The 21683-nt window shown below is 41.9% G+C and overlaps 1 protein-coding gene across 2 annotated transcripts in view; it reads left to right on the top strand.

Moving 5' to 3' along the window:
* The window catches only part of LOC309548407 (calcium/calmodulin-dependent protein kinase type IV-like), a 150498-nt gene that overhangs the window by 59880 nt on the left and 68935 nt on the right, over positions 1 to 21683 (top strand). For both annotated transcript variants that reach the window (XM_082248347.1, XM_082248346.1), the window contains exons 4-6: positions 8824 to 8886; positions 18475 to 18557; positions 19825 to 19897. In XM_082248347.1, the coding sequence (XP_082104473.1) occupies positions 8824 to 8886; positions 18475 to 18557; positions 19825 to 19897 (219 nt within the window). The remainder of the gene's footprint in view (positions 1 to 8823; positions 8887 to 18474; positions 18558 to 19824; positions 19898 to 21683) is intronic.

Below are 21683 nucleotides of genomic sequence, written 5' to 3'. Positions count from 1 at the left end.
TGTGTGATTTTTTGATCATGCGCTATAAACAAAAAAATAGTGTCAATTTTGCAAAAATAAATATTTTTCACATTTTTTTATATGAAATTCCCCAAAAAAATTTAAAAATCTAAATTTTTTTAACATTTTAGGCCAATTTGTTTTATGCTACCTATGTTTGGTAAAAAAAATCGCAAAAAGCGTATTTTGATTGGTTTGCGCAAAAGTTATTGCGTTTACTAACTAAGGGAAAGATTTTTGTCATTTTTGTTGTTTTTTTTTTAACGAGTAATGGCAGCGATCTGCAATTTTTTTTGCGGGACTGGGACATTGCGGCGGACAGATCGGACCCTTGGCTGAAATTTTTGGGGTTACCAGTGACATTACTAGAGTAATCAGTGCTATACATATGCACTGTTACTGTAAAAATGACACTGGAATGGAAGGGGTTAACTTTATTTGAGAGGGAGGGGTTAAGTGTGTCCCTAGGGGCGTGATTCTTACTGTGATTGGATGTGGCTACTGGTGTAAGAACAGAGATCAACGGTCCTACATAGCAGAACCCTGTGATCTCCATTCTTACACAGGGGAGAATGACAGGCGGCTGTGTTTACATTAGCCGCCTGCCTTTCTCCCGCTCTAACGGACGATCACGAGTGCCCGGCGGACATCGGGTCCGCCAGGCACACGCGCGGGAGGGGGTCCGTGAGCGAGCGGGAGCCGGCGCGCGCCTCCGGCGGCGCGCGCTTGCTCCCTAGAGCCTCACAGGCTAGCGACGTAGACCTACGTCGCTTTGCCTGTGAGGGACTGACTGCCGACGTAGATCGGCGTTAGGCAGTCGGCAAGTGGTTAAACTCCTGGGATATTGATCTGGTCAGTTAAGTAGCAGAGAGGGTTGTTAATCAGTTTCGGCTGATTTGGTTTTAATTAAATTGACAACAGGTGCAGTAGATGGGCAACAATGAGACAACCTCCTAAACAGGAATGGTTTCACAGGTGGAGGCCACTAACATTTGTTTTCTCTACTCATCTTTTTTGACTGTTTTTCATTAGTTTTGCATTTGGCTAGGGTCAGTGTCACTACTGGTAGCAGGAGACGATGCCTGGACCCTAAAGAGGTTGCACAGGCAGTCCAACTCCTGCAGGATGGCACATCAATACCATTGCCGGTAGGTTTGCTGTGTCTCCCACGCCCACCACAGTCTCAAGAGCATGGAAGAGATTCCAGGAGACAGGCAGTTACTCTAGGAGAGCTGGATAGGGCTGTAGAAGGTCCTTAACCCATCAGCAGGACTGGTATCGGCTCCTTTGTGCAAGGAAGAACAGGATGAGCACTGCCAGAGCCCTACAAAATGACCTCTCCAGCAGGCCACTGGTGTGAATATCTCTGACCAAACAATCAGAAACAGACTTCATAAGGGCAGCCTGAGGGCCCAATATTCTCTAGTGGGCCCTGTGCTCGCTGCCCGGGACTGTGGAGCTTGAACACATCAGAACTGGCAGATCCACCACTGACGCTCTGTGCTTTTTACAGATGAAAGCAGGTTCACCCTGAGCACATATGACAGACGTGAAAGGGTCTGGAGAAGCGGTGGTGAACGTTATGCTGCCTATAAAATAGCTCAGCATGACCGGTTTGGAGGTGGGTCAATGATTGTCTGGGGAGGCATATCCATGGAGGGACACACAGACCTCTACAGGCTAGCCAATGGTACCCTTAGGTATTGGGATGAAATCCTTGGACCCATTGTCAGACCCTACGCTGGTGCAGTGGGTCCTGGGTTCCTCCTGGTGCACGTCATTGCCTAGCCTCATGTGGCGAGTGTATGTAGCCAGTTCCTGGAGAATGAAGGAATCAATACCATTGAATGGCCCCCACGGTCACTTGACCTAAATCCAATAGAACATCTCTGGGACATTATGTTTCAGTCCATTCGATACCCAAGGACACCATCCGTTGTCTCATTAGGCGCATGTCCTGAAGTTTTCAGGCTTGCATACGAGCACGTGGGGGCAATACAAACTACTGAGTACCATTTGAGTTGCTGCAATGAAATTTCGGCAAAATGGACTAGCCTCCTGCATAATTTTTTCACTTTGATTTTAGGGGTGTCTTTGAATTCAGCCTCTGTAGGTTGATAATTTTCATTTCCATCAAACGTTGTGGCATCCTTTTATTCCTAACACCTTACCCAGTCCATGTCAGTATAGATATCCAGCATGATATTTTTCCCAATTGAGATCTGATGCGTTATTCCTTTAATTTTTTTTGAGCAGTGTATAAAATTCTCATTAATTCTTGCAGCCAGGGTCACCATTAGAAATTACAGGGCCCCGTTAGCCTGCTTGACAGAGCACCCTCCCCCAGCATCTTTCTATTCACTGCCCATGCATTCCCAGTACCCCACATTCTGCACCCCTGCATCCCCCTGTACACTTCAAACTGTACCCCTGAGTCCCCCACTACTCTGTACCTTCATGGTACCTCACTCTGCATCCCCTGCATTAGCCATTACACCTCACTCTGCACCCCCCACATCCTTACTACCCCACATTCTCCACCTACCACTTCCTACAGTGCATCTGGAAAGTATTAACAGCGCTTTACTTTTTTCACATTTTGTTATGTTACAGCCTTATTCCAAAATGGAATAAATTAATTATTTTTCTCAAAATTCTACAAACAATACCCCATAATGACAACGTGAAAGAAGTTTGTTTTAAATCTTTGCAAATGTATTAAACATTTAAAAAATCACATGTACATAAGTATTCAAAGCCTTTGCCATGACACTTAAAATTAGGCTCAGGTGCATCATTGTTTCTGCTGATCATCCTTGAGATGTTTCTACAACTTAATTGGAGTCCACCTGTGGTAAATGTAGTTGAGTGGACATTATTTTGAAAGGCTAAATAAAATAATCAAGAAAAAACAACACTTGCAGAAAATAATAACAACTCTCTTGTATAAAACTATTAAATAAATATGTGATAAACAATAATCCATGAATAAAGTGCACAAGTGTTAATAAATGGATATTTAAAAAAATATATATAATTCATTATGTGATAAATAATTATTCAGTGAATGAAAGTGCACAAGTGCTAATAAATGTAAAATTCAAAAAAATATATAGCTGATACCATAAAAGTCCAATTAATGTGCAAAAAAACAGTCCAATATAGGTGAAAAAAGTGCTGATGATGCTACAAGCAAAAAGGTGCTGAAGTGCTAAAGTGCTCCAATATCCAGTGCAAGGTGTTTCAAAACCACTCCAAGAACCTCACTCACCAGAAATGATGGACCCTCCTCCTTCTTTGAAGTCTGATTCCTCCAGGCTATAACTCTAGTATTATGGCCCCTTTAAGCCGACTGGTAAACTCAGAAGGACGGAATGGACCACATAGTGAAGTCAGTAGGTGAAAAAGATTTATTAAAATAGAGAAACTTACTTACATGAAGTAAATGATGGTACTGCATATAATGAAAAACAGAGCTAACACCGTCTCACAATGTTCCGGGAACGCTTGCGCATGCATTCCACGGCTACCAGGAAGTGACGTCAATGGCTCTGCCGCACCGGAAATACGGCAACACATTTCGCCCCCCCCCCCCAGAGATGTATAGTAACTAAGTAGAACTACTTCACTACTGTACTTAAGTACCGAAAGGTGGTATCAGTACTTTCCTAGAGTAGAATTTTTTTCTCCTACTTCCACTTTTACTTCACTACATTTTTTCAATGATTTCAATACTTCTACTCTGATATTTTTTTTTTTTGTGCTGCATGGTTACTCGTTACTATTATAAAAATTACCACTGCCAGAACAGTAGATGGCAGGTTTCATGAAGTTCAAAAAAATGTGTATAATGTCATGTGTAAATCAGCGCATATGAAAATAAATGCTACTGTATGTATAAATAAAATGGTCTACATATCTGCTGTTAAGCGGAAAGAGAACCTCCCCCAACCAAGGAAAGTCACAAGCGTACATACACCTTTTTTCTAAGAGGCTGATTTTTCTTTTTTCACTGGAAGTTGAGAGCACAGGTTTTGCAGTTTTGTTTCACTGGAAGAGTCTATTTGGATATTATTTTGCACTTACCTTCATCCGCCGGGTAAGGGGGAAATCCACAAGGTGGTGGGAGTCTGCACCTATTATTTGGAATAGCACCTGTTTGATTCCTGCACCTTTGAAAATATATTCATCTTGTTTTGTCACATATATATGGTATTATGGCATTATGGCATTATATATATGGACTTTTTATTGACTTTGATTTCATACAGTCTTCCTTCATTTCATTATTGGAATATATTGTTGTATATCACATTGGTTTATATATGATTTTGTGCACCAATAAGCTGTGGAGAAAAAAAAACATGCAGGGAAGAGAAGGAGGGATGCTTTAAAGGGGAAAGAAAGGGAGGGACATACTTTATCTGTTTTAGTTTACAAAAAGTTACAGCCAAAGGAATTGTGATTGTCCTTTAGGTTAATCATTTGAAATAATAAAAAACAATATGATGTTCAAACTTTTGACTTCTTTCTTTAATAACTACATAACACAGTACTTGTACTTTTACTTTCAGTACTTGAGTAGCAATTTTTTTTAAAAAACTACTGGTACTTTTACTTTCAGTACTTGAGTAGCAAAATTAAAAAAAAAAACTACAAAATGTTGAATACTTTAGTACTTCTACTCAAGTCACTTTTTGATAGAGCACCTCCACTTCTACTCAAGTCCATTTTTGATCGAGCACTTGTACTTTTACTCAAGTATGGGTTTTGAGTACTTTATACAAGTGTGCGTTTTCAAAGATTGTATCGAGGTACAGATCTGGGGAAGAGTACAGAACATTTTCTACAAAATTAAAGGTCCCAATGAGCACAGTGGTCTCCATCTTCCGTATATGGAAGAAGTTTGGAACCATCAGGACTCTTCCTAGAGCAGGCCGCCCAGCCAAACTGAGCAATCAGGGGAGAAGGGCCTTAGTCAGGGAGGTGACCAAGAACCCGATGGTCACTCTGGCAGAGCCAAGAGCAGCGTTCCAGCGTTTCTCTGTAGAGAGGAGAACCTTCCAGAAGAACAACCATCTCTGCAGAACTTCATGAATCCGGCCTGTATGGTAGAGTGGCCAGATGGAAGCCCCTCCTCAGTAAAAGGCACATGACTGCCCACCTGGAGTATGCCAAAAGGCACCTGAAGGATTCCCAGACCCATGAGAAACAAAATTCTCTGGTCTAATGAAACAAACATTGAACTCTTTGGCCTGAATGGCAAGCATTATGTCTGGAGGAAACCAGACACTGATTATCACCTGGCCAATACCATGTCTACAGTGAAGCATGGTGGTGGCAGCATCATGTTGGGGGGATTTTTTTTCAGTGGCAGGAACTGGGAGACTAGTCAGGATTGAGGGAAAGAGGAATGCAGCAAAGTACAGAGCATCCTTGATAAAAACTTGCTCCAGAGTGCTCTGGACCTCAGACTGGGGCGACGGTTGATCTTCCAATAGAACAACAACCCTAAGCACACAGCTACAGGACAACTCTGTGAATGTCCTTGAGTGGCCCAGACAGAGTCTAAACTTGAATTCGATTGAACATCTCTGGAGAGATCTGAAAATGGCTGTGCACCGACGCTCCCTATCCAACCTGATAGAGCTTGATTGATTGATTCTGCAAAGAAGAATGGAAGAAACTGACCAAAAATAGGTGTACCAAGCTTGTGGCATCATACTCAAAAAGACTTGAGGCTGTAATTGGTGCCAAAGGTGCTTCAACAACGTATTGAGCAAAGGCTGTGACTACACTGACTTTTTATTGTTAATAAATATGCAAATATTTCTTTCACATTGTCATTATGGGGTGGTATTGTTAGTAGAATTTTGAGGAAAATAATGAATTTAATCCATTTTGGAATAAGGCTGTAACATAATAAAATGTGGAAAAAGTGAAGAGCTATGAATACTTTCCGGATGCACTGTAAACTGTGTATCCCCTGAATTAATTGTACCCTGAATACCCCATTTCCCCACACTCTATATTCAGCACTCCCTGCACTACATATCCCCCACTACTCCTCAATTTGCACCCCTCGTTACACATTAACCTGCATGCCCTGCATCCTCCAGTAGCCCAAATGTTTAACCCCTGCATTCCCCATTACACCTCACTCTGCATTCATGCACCCCCTCACTAATTTTGCATCCCCTTCACCTCCCACTACCCCCACTCTGTATCTCCTGCATTACCTGCACTCTGCATGCTCTGTGACCCTCTGTCGCTCCCATTACCTGCACTCCCAATATACACATCACTCTGCACCCCCTTCCCTGTGCTTTATGGGGCTCGTAGCTCCAAACTTCCTGCGCTTTGGGCTCTGCCTGAACATACCCGTCACTCTTGTTCCCCCACTCCCGCCAGGTATGGTGGATTCTGTAGGCCCCATAGGGTCAGCAGTGGGGTCTAGTACAGTAGGGCAACTTGCACCTCCCTATCAGCAGCCATGGATATAGCATTTTTTCCAGAGTGTCTCTGGTTGAAACTACAGCCTGTTTCTAGTAATTTTGTGTTAACTTATCTCCCAAACAAACCACCCTACTTGCATACTTTTTATTCTATAGCCAACAGCTGAGGCAGAGCAAGAAATGTAATATTTTCTTTTACAGGAGTCAGCGGCATTTATAATAATAATGTATTACTTCTCTAAATGTGTATAATAATCATTTACAGGATTAAGTTCCCCTGGGAAAAGTTTACACAGTTGGATGGGCAGATTTTCTAAAGCAAAAACATAATTGCTGAAATGACAGCTTATGTCATTACATACATACAGTAGATACATACAGTATATCTATACTGCACTGAAGTTTAACAATGACTGCTCTGAAAATTGTATGTTGTGAACTGTGCATCAAAGAAGCAATTACTTGTCTGCAACTTTCAGCCCATTTACCATAATCCCTTGGCCTAAGCTATCCGAAATCTCTAAATTTTACAGAGCAGCGATACTTATTGCTGGTGTATGAGAGAAACATTATGATTAGTGAAGTGTTTTTGCTATTAAACTCTGATAAATGAAGGCAGACATAGGTTTGCGCAGCCTATTGCATTAGGGTGTGCATCCTAAAGCTCAAAAACACGTGTGTGTGTGTTTACATACAGTAAATATATGGTCCCGACACATTGATGTCCCTGCTGGCACAGTGAAAGAGAAGTGGGTAAGCCCTTCTCTTAAGCAACCAAAAGGGGAGAACAGCGCTGTCCGGATGTTGGTATTATCAGGATGCTGATAAACACATGCCGATCGATATAAGAGACCATTTATTGGAAAATATCAAAGTTAAAATGTAATTGAAGTCAATAAAGCCAATAAAAGCTGTTGCTGTACCAGACCGGTATATTCCGATGATGATCGGTAATGACTGCTGGGTCCACTCGGTGAAATGTAGCCAAACGCCTGTGGATGGAGCCGTATACAAGTGGGAGCCGGGCCCACTGGTGCTCACCGCGTGACGTCACCACGTAATGCAACAGCTTTTATTGGCTTTATTGACTTCAATTGTATTTTAACTTTGACATTTTCCAGTGAATGGTCTCTTATAGCCATCGGCTTATTTATCAGCATCCTGATAATACCAACATCCGGACAGCCCTGTTCTCCCTTTTTAGTTGCTTGTTTGATGGTTATCAGTACTTATCTTGACAGCTGCATCAATTTGGTTTGGGATTTCTCACAGTACAGGTGCTGCAGTGCTACTGCTGGATTTTTTTGTTGTATTGAGCCCTTCTCTTATGGCAGTGCCGGTAAGAAAGAGATCTTTCCTATCTTCCCGCTGGCACACAGAGCAATAATGCTAATACGCATGAGGTGATTAGGGTGTGTCCAGGCACATCCGGCACACCCTGTGTGCACACCTATGAAGGCAGAAGAGAAGCAGTGCTGCTTGAGCTTCCTGCCCATGAGCATACCTGGGCATACACTGGGGTGAGCCAACTTGGAGTCAATGATAACATTGAAAGCAGCACCCAGCTGGACGGGGAATAAACTTTTCCTTTGTTAAGAAATTTAGGAGGCAGTAGGCATACAGGTAAAGCAAAGAACCCTACACAGATGGCAAGTAAGATTGCAGTATACCAGTTGATTCTATAGTTTTTTGGCACAAAATATATTGCTAAATGTCATTAATGTTAATTATATCCCATATATCACCAAATAGCAGTTGTTATCTGAATTAGGCTTCATGTACACGGGACATTTTAAAACCTCTCCTGTCCTGAATGCTGAAACTTGACAGCTAGTAACCGATGGTTAAAAAACGTCAGTTTTGCCACGTTTATGCCGGTTTAGGGGCTTTTGCATTTTGAGGCGTTTTTACATTGTAAAGTGGTCCGAAATGAATCCCCATTGAAAACATCTATCAACAAAACGCTTATAAACGCGAGTTACCGCGTTTAGACCCATTTGCACGCTGTTACAAGTATTTGGTGTTTCAAATGCCAATACAATTTCGTCTGCCACTAAACTCAACTGCCTCTAAAAGAGTATAAATGGCTCAGTGTTCATGGACAGATAAGATAACATCGAGGAGAGTTCAGGGGCTGCTGAAAGAAACACCCAACTGCTCCTAAACGTCCGTTTATCAGCAGCAGCGTACATGAGTCCTAAATGATTATGCATTTAGACACAAGGATCTTTGAGACATGTTCTCCTGTGTATTTGCATTCTGTACCGCTTCTGACCCAGGAATATTACATGAGTTTTATTTAAAATGGATACACCTTTTCATAGTTCCCTAAACATTTTTTTTTTCCCCCAATTTGTGACTTTTTTAGATTGACAAAAAAATTGTAAGGACTGAAATTGGAGTGCTGCTCCGCCTGTCACACCCTAACATTGTAAGTAAATTATGGCATGTGCGTCACATGAGGGATATTTGTGGGTGAGGTCAATAAGCAGAATAGTTGGTTGTGGTTTATTGTTTCCATTATTCAAAACATCCAAAAGAAAGCTTTTTTTTCTCAAAAAATGTATATCTTTTCTGAATTTTAAGTATTAAAATTGTTAAACTGAAGGCTGAAATGGAAAAAAGGCTCTGGAGCTCAACTAATTAAAGGCTACTGTAAGTTCACCTTTTTTTCAGAAAATAGTCAATGCAGTCAAGGGGCTCCAACAATACAGCTTTAAAAATGCTCATTATTTTATGGTCTTAACTGTAGGTCATTTTGACTCCCTCTGGAAGCCTGGCTGAAAAACGAACATATTTTTTTTTTGTTTGCATTCTATATAAAAATATACACAAAAAACAGAAAATATTTTGCTTTATCGTTTACTAAGGGACATAGGATCAGAAGTACTTTAAAGGGGAACTATAACCCCTACAGCTCCAGCGATGCAGGGTCCCAGAGCTCTCCACCTGGCCGCTGGCATCTTCAAGTGGCTGACCTCCAAGTCTCAATGGCTTTTATTGGCCAGGTGGGGATGACATCACTACCACGTTTGGGGGATCAGTGAGATTCGGCAATGCCGAATTTGTACAGTGAGCTGCACATGTGCAGTTCACTATACATGGGGGGACATGCAGAAGAGAAAAAGCATGTCTCTTTTGCATTAAAATTCCTGCCTGTTTGCCCTATTTTTTGTATTTTTTTAGCCTAAAGTTCCATTTTAAAGACAACTGGGTTATACTGCCACGTACAGGAGGAATTGGCCACCGGCAACCAACTTCCCTTTTCATCTCGTATGCATAAGGTTGTTTTTCTTGTTGTCATCATCTCTGGAAAGTGTATTTCTGGGCTAGCATCCTCGTCTTGTAAAGAACTGTTTCTGATCTTAGACTGGGAGAAGGTTGTCTAGAAAACCTCCTCTTTCCTATGGTAGTTTCTGCCTTTTACCTCAACCAAAACATTTTGAATCTGACCCTCTGTATGGTCCCTGGTTTTTGCAGTGTGGTTATGTAGGCTTGGTAATGTCTTCCTGATGTTGCCCACCCCTCTGTTGGACTGCATTTGTGGTTTACGTATGTCTCTAAATTGCTTCTGGATAGAGTAAGTTGTACTTACCAAAAAATCAGTCTCTTCAGTTCATTAAGTTACACAGGTATCACGTACCTGGAGATGAGCCTGACACTGTGAGTAAGGCCTCCCTTACACCTCCGACTTAGGACTCCTGATAGTGCAGACAGGGGACACCTGAGTGTAGAGTAGCACGAGCGCCTGGAGACTTGCTTGGAGCGGACGATGGCTACTGGTGAAGGTTGCCAGAGAAGTCCGATGACCAGGGTGTTGAGCAGGCAGCAGGTGCTGGAAGCAGGGGTTCCTGGGTAACAGGAGGAGCTTCCTATGCAGGATGGACGGATCTGGGAATGACAGAAGCATGGTAAGACAAGCCGGGTCAGGAACCAATCGGTAACGTAGAAGCCAGTAGGAGCAGACAGGAAGAGAGGTCACAGGACAAGCCAAGGTTGGTGCAGGTGGAGATCAGAGAATCGTCAGGACAAGCCGGGTCTGGAACTAGGAACAAGATGCAGGTAAACAGATAACAGGTATCCAAGGCTGAAGACAAAGCAGCACTAGAGCAGTGCAATGGCTGGGTTTAAATAGTCCTTTTGGCGCCAATGTCTAACGTACGTTCGCGTACCCGCGAACGTGCATGCGCAGTTGGCCATTGTCCAGTTTCTGACAGGAACATGTCTTTGTACAACAAACGTTCTCTTACAACAGGTCCCACCCCTCTGCGTTGTGATGTACTCCTGATACTGCTTTTCTACAAAACAAAAGCATGCTGGGAATGGAAGGGTTATTATACCTGACTGGTTAGTACGTTTCTTGTTTGCCAGTATCCAATTCCTCCTTTGGGTGGCAGTATAACCTAGATATAGATAGTCTCTGAATTTCCTCTGATCCCGTGTCCCTTGAAAGCGGTATTAAGCCCAAAAGCAAAAATGTATTAATTTGCAGCCTAACAATTCTTAGATGTGGTATTTGCATTCATTTTCTCTTTTAGGCGTTTTCCTTTTATTGTCACTGTTATTGTCAAAACAGGCTGTCCAGACAAAGTTGCAGTTAGATGGTTGAGATAAACCACTTAACACTGATAGGGTTGCTTACAATGGTTTATTAACCATTTGCCGACCGACAACCTGCCGTAATTTAACTGCGGCAGGCTGGCTCGGCTGCGCGAACCGACGTAGTACTACGACGGTCGCACGTGTGGTGCTGGGGGCGAGCATGCGCTCCCAAGCCCACTAGGCAGCGGGGATGTCGATGCATGAGGCCGGCGGTCCCGATTGTCACTGGGCACCCGCGATCACTCCCCGCTAAGAGAGCAGAACGGACAGCTGAGTTCTTCTCTCCTTCTATATAGGATCCCAGATCTCTATAGTCATTTCACAAGCCCCTCCCCCCACAGTTAGTAAACACACCCCTGGGTTCACATTTAAACCTTTGATCACCCCTAGGTTAACCCCTTCCCTGCCAATGTCAATATTACAGTAACAGTGCATATTTTTAGCACTGATTATTGTAGTAATGTCCCTGGTCCCCCCAAAACTGTCAAAAAGTTCAGTTAGGGGTCCGATTTGTCCGCCGCAATGTCGCAGTCCCACTAAAAATCGCAGATCGCTGTAATTACTAGTAAACAATAAATAAATAAAAATGACATAAATCTTTCCCCTAGTTTGTAGACGCGATAACTTTTGCACAAACCAATCAAAATTCGCTTATTGTGATTTTTTTTTTTTTATACCAGAAATATATAGCAGAATACAAATTGGCCTAAAAGTATGAAAAAAATAGATTTTTAAATTTTTTTGGGGAATGTTATATAGCAGAATGTGAAAAGTATTGTTGTTTTTCAGAATTGCCGCTCTTTTTGTGTTCATAGCGCAAAAAAAAAAAATCGCACAGGTGATAAAATACCACCAAAAGAAAGCTCTATTTCAGGGAAAAAAGGACATCAATTTTATTTCAGGACAGTGTTGCACGACTGCGCAATTTCCCATTAAAGTAACGCACTGCTGAATCGCAAAAAATGGCCTGGTCATTAAGGGGGCAAATCCTTCCGGTTCAGAACTGGTTAATTTATGTAAAACCTTTATCCCAACAGGAAACAATAATTTGCTGCAACTGCTTATAAAGTGCTAGCTGGAGTTTAGCTTAAGTTTGTTAGTCAAGTCCATCTAAATCTGCTAATCCATCTAACACTACCAGGAAGAAAAAATAAACAATATAGGGCATTCAAGGATGACCAATAAGTATTACAATTATATACCACAACAAACTTACCAGATCATAGTTTATTATACAACATCCTAAAATTATCCAGAGGGAAACTGCATTGTTTTAAATATGAAAACGTTTAATGGCTAATGTCACAAGCCATATTAACTGTCGATGCGTTTTATGGACTACACCACTTTTTCAAGAGTTCATACTCACATTTGACAGATGCCTTTTGTGTGCAAAATTGGATCTATAAGTCAAAAGAATACATATAAATACAAACCCGATTCCAAAAAAGTTGAGACACTGTAAAAATTGTGAATAAAAACAGAATGCAATGATGTGGACGTTTCAAATTTCTATATTTTATTCAGAATACAACATAGATGACATATCAAATGTTTAAACTGAGAAAATGTATAATTTTAAGGGAAAAATAAGTTTACCACTGTGTGGCATCTCCTCTTCTTTTTATAACAGTCTGCAAATGTCTGGGGACTGAGGAGACAAGTTGCTCAAGTTTAGGAATAGGAATGTTGTCCCATTCTTGTCTAATAGAGGCTTCTAGTTGCTCAACTGTCTTAGGTCTTCTTTGTCGCATCTTCCTCTTTATGATGCGCCAAATGTTTTCTATGGGTGAAAGATCTGGACTGCAGGCTGGCCATTTCAGTACCCGGTTCCTTCTTCTACGCAGTCATGATGTTGTAATTGATGCAGTATGTGGTCTGGCATTGTCATGTTGGAAAATGCAAGGTCTTCCCTGAAAGAGACGACGTCTGGATGGGAGCATATGTTGTTCTAGAACTTGGATATACCTTTCAGCATTGATGGTGCCTTTCCAGATGCGTAAGCTGCCCATGCCACACGCACTCATGCAACCCCATACCATCAGAGATGCAGGCTTCTGAACTGAGCGCTGATAACAAATGGGTTGTAATTGTCCTCTTTAGTCCGGATGACATGGCGTCAAAGTTTTCCAAAAAGAACTTCAAATTTTGATTTGTCTGACCACAGAACAGACTTCCACTTTGCCACAGTCCATTTTAAATGAGCCTTGGCCCAGAGAAAACGCCTGCGCTTCTGGATCATGTTTAGATATGGCTTCTTTTTTGTCCTATAGAGTTTTAGCCAGCAACGGCGAATGGCACGGTGGATTGTGTTCACCGACAATGTTTTCTGGAAGTATTCCTGAGCCCATGTTGTGATTTCCATTACAGTAGCATTCCTGTATGTGATGCAGTGCCGTCTAAGGGCCCGAAGATCATGGGCATCCAATATGGTTTTCCAGCCTTGACCCTTACGCACAGAGATTGTTCCAGATTCTCTGAATCTTTGGATGATATTATGCACTGTAGATGATGATAACTTCAAACTCTTTGCAATTTTTCTCTAAAAAAACTCCTTTCTGATATTGCTCCACTATTTTCACTGCAGCATTAGGGGAATTGGTGATGTTCTGCCTATCTTGACTTCTGAGAGACACTGCCACTCTGAGAGGCTCTTTTTATACCCAATCATGTTGCCAATTGACCTAATAAGTTGCAAATTGGTCCTCCAGTTGTTCCTTATATGTACATTTAACTTTTCCGGCCTCTTATTGCTACCTGTCCCAACTTTTTTGGAATGTGTAGCTCTCATGAAATCCAAAATGAGCCAATATTTGGCATGACATTTCAAAATGTCTCACTTTCAACATTTGATATGTTATCTATATTATATTGTGAATAAAATATAAGTTTATGAGATTTGTAAATTAGTCCATTCCTTTTTTACTCACAATTTGTACAGTGTCCCAACTTTTTTGGAATCGGGTTTGTATAATGCATAGGTAAAAACATAAACTATACAATGATGCACATAAGTATAAGCACAAGCAACGGAGAAATTCAATATTCACATGTCAATATACAATTAGGCCCATAATGTAGCCAAAAAGCTATCCAAGCAGGGAGTGGGAAGGAGGGGAGAGGAAAAAAAAAACATTCACAAGAAACATTCTCCAAAAAGAAGGATACTTACAAAAACAAATACTCCCAAGGAGAGGTTAATGCATGCTCCTAGGCTATGGGGAGGCATATAGGAGGAACAATAAAGTAAATACTCAAGGACCCATCACCATGGTCCACAGCTGAGTACATTACAAGCCAAATAGAATTATACATAAATCAAAAAACATATAATCCATATAACCATATCATTACATTTATTATGGCAACAGAACTCACCTAATAGGAGTCTAGGAGAGCCATCCTCCATACTTAACATTAAAAGGCACCTCTTAAAAACCATAGATCTACTGTATTACCTGCACGTCATATAAATATAACATCTGATTCTCAGATTGTCTTGGGACCCTTTATCAAATATAAAAAATGCAAACAACATACTAACTATTACCAGGTCAACTGAGAACCGTCCTCTATGTCCAACTTTAAGCATACAACGTCTCGGCCTTAACTGTATTTCAGAACATATCCAGAGTAATCTAAAGACTGTATACATGGCAAAGAGGAAAAAAAAGGAAACATCTTAAACTACCATAGATCCACAAGTTTAGGTAACTCTAATCAGAAAAAAACTCAACATGGGGGGGGGGGGGGTTGGAAGACCAAGGTGCCCAAACTCATTTGTGTACCAGGAATCTAATCTATATCCATAGATCAATGCCTCTCCATATCTGCAAGTCCTAGCAGATACGCTATTCACTTCTAGGGATGCACACACTGCAGCTTTCCCCATAAGAACACAGAAAGAGCATCAGCTGATTAATAATGAACCAGATCCTCCCATTCAGAATGAGTATGTAGTCAATCTGGTGAAACAAAGAACTATTTCTTCACAGCAACAAAAATTTACATTGATTACCCAGAGGGGTGTCATATAAAGATCAACTTTTTTAATCTACAGTACATATGTTACACTGCAAGGTTATTTAAGGCTCCTCCCATCATACAGAAAAAAATATTGCAAGCAATATCTGCTAGGGCAGGGATTCCCAAACTATGGCCCTCCAGTTGTTCAGGAACTACAATTCCCATCATGCCTAGTCATGTATGTGAATGTCAGAGTTTTACAATGCCTCATGGGAAGTGTAGTTCTGCAACAACTGCAGGACCGTAATTTGGGAACCCATGTGCTAGGGAACAAGTAACAGGGCATAGGGGATACACAACAGAAACTCTGTTTTATACTTTTAAGGGCAAATCTCCATACCTCCCAACTTTTTGAGATGGGAACGAGGGACACCTATTAGCAAAAGTATGTAGGCATAGGACACACACCTTGTCATGCCCTTTTACCACTTACCAACAAGCTGCTGTAGGTAGGTCGGCAAGTTCCTGCAAATCACCGTACCTGTATGGCGGTTGGTGGGAGCGATCCTGGGGGCGTGCGTGCGTCAACTCCCCAGTGGGGAAGCCAATCTACTGGGCTGGCGGCCGCGATTGCCTCCGGGCACCCGCGATTGCTCCTTGTGAAGAGAGAACGGCAGTCTGTTGTTATAAACACAGCAGACCGTTGTTCTCTCAGGAATCAATACAGAGCTCCTGTGTTCCTCCTATTTAGGAACACATGTCTCTGTATTGATTTCACAAGCCCATCCCCCCACAGTTAGAAAACACCCCCTAGGCTCACATTTAACCCTTTGAGCGCCCCTGGGTTAACCCCTTCCCTGCCAGTGTCATTATTACAGTAACAGTGCATATTTTTAGCACTGATTACTGTAGTAATGTTATTGGTCCCCCCAAAAGTGTCAAAAATGTCAGTTACATAATATAACATTCCCAATAAAAAAAAAAAAAAGATCTAAACATCTAATTTTAGCAGAATGTGAAAAATATTGGGTTTTTTTTCAGAATTTTCGCTCCTTTTTATAGCACAAAAAATAAAAATCGCAGAGGGGATCAAATACCACCAAAAGAAAGCTCTATTTGTGGGAAAAAAGTACATCAATTTTATTTGGTTACAGTGTTGCACAACCACGCAATTGTCCCTTAAAATAACGCAGAGCCAAATCGCAAAAAATGACCTGGTCGTTAAGGGGGAAAATCTTCCAGTCCAGAAGTGGTTAAAAGAGAATTATACAAAAAGAAAAAAAAAAAAGGATTAGTTAAACCCGAAGTGCTTTTTTTTTTACTACTACTATTCCTTTATATTGGCTTTTTAAATTTACAAATGCCGCAATTTAGAAATTGGATGAAAGGTTTAGCACTGGGAAACACTTTTGATAGATAATTGGTTCATTTTCTATAGAACTATAAAGATCAGACCAAAATGAGGGACAAATGAGGAGGAAAGAGGGACAGAGGGATTTTGTTCCAAATTAGAGACAGCCCCTCGAAATCAGGGACAGTTGGGAGCTACTGTATGTTTTTCTTATGCCTACAGTCCAGAGATTAAGGCTTCTTTCACACGGCCGCTCCGGATTTCTCCTCCGCTGCGGGACTTTTTCTTTTTTTTTCACACGGAGCGGATGACATTTGTGTCATCTGCTCCGTATGTCCGCATATCATCCCATCCGTTTGCGGATGATATGCGGACATAATGTAAGTCTATGGCATTGCGGATGTCAGCGGATGACACCGCTGACATCCGATTTTCCTTCCTTTCCGTTTTTTGAACGGATGAAAAAATAGGCTTCTGTTCCGTTCCAAAAAACGGAACAGAACTGAAAGGAAGAAAATCGGATGTCAGCGGATGGTATTCCGCTGACATCCGCAATGCCATTGACTTACAATATGTCCGCAAATCATCCGCAAAAAAATAGGATGATTTGCGGACACACGGAGCGGCCGCGTGAAAGGACCCTTAAGCTTCTTTTTTGTAGCGCCATACAGGAAATACATAAAATTCGTTTACAAAGCCTTTATTTATTTTGTAAATAACTTTTTCAGGCTTTATACATTGAGTGCCGGTTCACACTGATGCGGCTGCGGCGATCGCATGTAATGTCGGAGCGCACTGCTCCTTCATTACATGTGATCGGCTGTGCGGTGCGAGTTTAGCCATACACTTTGTATGGCTAAATTAGCACCGCACCCGCAGCAAAGACGCACAGGACCCTTTTTTGCAGCCGCATCAGGATCGGATCACACAGTGGTTCACACTTGTGCGATCTGATCCTGTGCGAACTGCAAGATCACACTGTGATATGCGATCAAACAGGGGTGTCGTTAAGATTTAATTGACACCCCCAGCGTATCGCATATGGCAGTGTGAACTGCCAGGGGTGCGTTTGCGATGCGGGAACAGGTTGCGAATTCGCAGCCTTCCTGCATCACATAAGTGTGAACCGGCATTGAAGTTAATTTAGTAAGACGCAGAGGCGTATCTAGAACCTTCAGGGCTCCTGTGCAAGAAACCATAAAGGGCCCCTCCGGACCCCTGGGCGGGCCCTTCCCTTCAAGCCTGGGGCTCTTCCCACTGATCCTGGGGCCCTTTACTCTCATTGCTGGGGCCCATTATTACGGTCCCGCAGTGGGACCCTTTCACAAGTTCTGCAGTGGGCCCCCTTCCTGCCATCTTGGGGCCTCCCCACGGTGGTGGAATGCCAGTTGCAAGTGTGACCTTTGCGATCCTGGAAGTTCCCCCACTGGTGTCAGTAGCTTTTATTTTTTGGTATTTTAAGTGTATTATTTTTTATCATTTATTTTATTTTTTTACAATGTCACTGACTATGACTCTCTCCATTCAGAAAAGGAAGGAGCTGGTAAATTACATATTTGCCGACCCCTTCCTGGTTCTCTATTGTGACACATCCCCTGCAGCAGCCAGAAGGAGAGGGGGAGGGAGCACAGTGGGGGGGGGCACAGGGGCCCAGAGACAGCAGAACACAAGTGAATTGGATAGGAGGAGTGGCGGTGGCAGCAATCAGAGAAACCAATCTCCATTTTCCACCTGCAGCTACAGGAGGAAAAAGGAGGACAGTGATTTCTCTACATGCTTCCACCGCCGCCCCTCCTATCCAGGTGTACAGGGGAGCCGCACAGGCCCCCTGGAGCATGGGGCCCGGTTGCAACTGCAACCCCTGCAATCCCTGTAGTTATGCCCCTGGTAAGACCTTATAGTTATTATTACAGAAGGGATATACTAGTACAAAAGGTGAAGTGATTAAAGCAGTTTATTTTGAAATGTGGTATAGCCAACAAATTTTGCAATTACTTTATCTAGTTTATGAATGAGCATTGCGAAGCTAAATTATGCAACTATCCCATAGAGATACCAATCACAGCCATGTATCTAATTGTTGTCTGTTCCTTATTGTAGATTAAACTCAAGGAAATCTTTGAGACATCAACTGATATTGTGCTAATTCTGGAACTGGTTACAGGAGGGGAACTATTTGACAGGTAAATTGCCCATTATATCTTTCTTGAAAAGAAATAAGTAAGTCTTTGTTTAAAGTGTGAGTTTAGCCAAAAACTTTTTATTAGTTTTAAAGTAGGAAGGTTTGGAACTTCTGTTGGGTGTTCACTGCTATCTGAACCCCCCTTAACTACTTTTTTACCAGGGTAATTTTAAAAAATGTTTGCACATACGGTATGTAAAAATCAGCATTTTTGCTATGATTTTTAAAGCTTTCAAACACATCATAATACACTTTTTTTTTTGTAAAATGTAAAAGATGTTGTTGTGCTGACTCAATAAATACTAAACATGTCAAGCCCTAAATTTGCACGTGCCTATAAAATGGTGAAAAGCTACAGAGCCAAAATGTTCCATAGGCAACACAGTTTAGTATCGAAAGTGCATAGAAAATAAACTTTAGTGGCACAACACGACCTCACAGAAGGCTGAATTTATCTAAAATATGCATTTTATTACAATTTCATTAAAAACAATAAGATACCAGTTCAGACTTAACCATGAATTATGGCCCTAGAATTTTTACATTTACTCCAATCTCTGGTGATACCTCACATATGAAGAGCAATCAGTGTTTATATACAATTGTACCCCCTACATCTACTGTTGCATTCAAGCCTGTGGTGCTGGGGGTGGTTTTAAATATTTTATTATATTTATTTTATTATATTTTATTTTTAACACTTTTTAACTTCATTGCTATTATAAAGGGCGATAAAAAGCAGGTGACAGGTCCCCTTTATGGAGATATCAGGGTCTAGTAGACTCCCAATGTCTCCCCCTACCTTCACTGCAACTAATCAATCTCTTGAATAGCTATTTCTATGGCTACAGCAGCCAGGGAATGACAGCTCAATGGGCTGCTGTACCTGCTGTACGAAGGAAAAAAGTCCATGATACTTTTTTAAATCACAGTCGTATAGAACCACATAGTGCTGAGGCACCATATGGTTTCACGCATCCGAAAAGGCACCGCAATTTTCTGATTATTGGAGGTGCCATTAATGAATTAATGGCACTCCTGCGTGTCTGCAAAACAGCAGCATGTCTTGCCTGTGGGAGAATGCGTGTGATTAGCATACAGGTGTGAACCTAGGCTAATGGAACTCCAGAAACTAGTAAAAACCGAAAGAGTTCCAATTCTTTGTCCAGAACAAAAACATTCAGCTGTGTCGTTCTGTGCACTAAATTTTGTATTTTAAAAAGAATAATAACTAATGTTTTTATAAATCCCTGTGTCTTCCATTTTAGGATTGTAGAGCGTGGATATTACAGTGAAAAAGATGCAGCGTGTGTTGTACAACAAATACTGGAGGCAGTTTCTGTGAGTTGAATACATACAGTTTAGTTTGTTTATTCATATTCAGTATTTCTTTCTTGCAAATAAAAATGTACCTGCACAAACTGATAAGACGTGTAAATGTCAAGTCAATCCAATATGTTTTGAATATCAAATTTATGTCCTGCTGTATTATAGACGCAAATGAGTGGAAAAAATGAATTTACAGAACCACAGGTAGGTCTGCATTCACACCTGAGCAGAGTTTAAGCACAGCCTATTATGCAGGAAAGAAAATCGGTTGGTTCCCCCACAACACAGAGCTATTGTGTTCTCCCGGGGGGCAAGGTAAGCTGTCCCCACAGGGAGAACACAGTGATTACTGCTAGTGGCTATAATAATCACATGCAATACTTGCATGTACAATCTGACAGTTTTGGATCTGGCCTGGCCCTCCTCCTCCAGTCCCATCTCCTCCATCCGAGGAAAATAAAGGTAAGCAGTTCTAGTAAATGCCACCCCTCCCGTCCAGGTGTGAATAGCTGGAGAACAGGGTCGGGGAGGGCAGGGCCTACAGCTGTGTGTGAGGGCCCCCCACATAGCGCCAGTCTGCAAGGGAACGGCGGAGCTTACAACTGAATGTTATTGCAAGGACAGGTGGCAACCCTACCCTGTTTGGGGCCCCCTGGGACGCTTGGGCCCCCTACCTGTGTATGGGCTGTACCCGCCTGATGGCTGCCATGCATGGCTCCAATCTCATCCGATCCCTGCTGAACTGGTGGATATTCGACTTTAGGCTGCATGCACACTACAGCGGCATGTGAACATGTAACGAATACCGTGCTTGCGGTGCCATTCACTGTTGATGGCACACCAAATGCTGCAAGTAAGACGCACAAAACTCAAGCTCAAAAAGGTGCATTAGCTACTTTATCACATTTGTCTTGAATAGTCTTCCATTTGCATGTAGCGCACCAGCATGTAAAAATGCACATATATGCGATGGCTGAGATTGCAGGTCATAGTGTGAATGGGGCCTTTCTGGCGTTTTTTTTTAGGTGTCCTACATGTGTATTACAGCTCTTAGGCATTTTTCACGCATTTTTGCATGTGTATCAACTTTCAGGGGTTTGTTTTTTGGGCTGGGCTCAGGTCGGGCTCAGGCATAAAACTGCATGGAAAAATGCACAGATTGCTCATTTACAGGTTTTCTCAAGTCTTTGGGACCAAAAATGCCTAAATATGCTCAAAAAAGCTCATGTACTTTTTGAGCATAGTCCAGTGGTTGTCAACTCATAAGCTGAAGGGGCCCCCAGTGGGCTCCTGACATCATCAAAGGGCTGCACATAAATTTCAATATCTGTAATGCTTGAGAGGACTGGAAGAAACTGCAGAACTAATAGAGGAAATGAGGGTCAGAGAATGTGGACGTGCTACTTTTTTGGCTGGGGATATGCTGCAAAAGACAATACGAAGCTGGGAAAATGTTACATGAGGCTAGTAAAGATCAATGGTATTGCCCTAATCAATGTTCCCCCTACAGACTGCTGATGTCCACGGGCTGCACATCATATACCAAAAGCCTGCATGTGGCCCTTGGGCTGCAGGTTGGGCACCAGGGGCTTAGCGCATACAGTGACTAAGCATATAAGTTTGAACAGGAACAATTAAAAAAGAATGGGATTCTGCATGTTGAGTAGAGTCAGGCACAGACTGGTATAGGGAAATGAGTGTGAATAACTTTGTAAAGATGGTCTCAAACATTTTGACACATTTACAAGACTTGGGGATTTCTTGAGTGCACACATTTTCATCAACATGTGGCGTGTGC

Source organism: Pelophylax lessonae, assembly GCF_965119305.1.
Source record: "Pelophylax lessonae genome assembly, chromosome: 1".
NCBI lineage: Eukaryota > Metazoa > Chordata > Amphibia > Anura > Ranidae > Pelophylax > Pelophylax lessonae.
The sequence above is the reverse complement of the archived record's forward strand: the minus strand, read 5'-3'. Positions and strand labels throughout refer to the sequence as shown.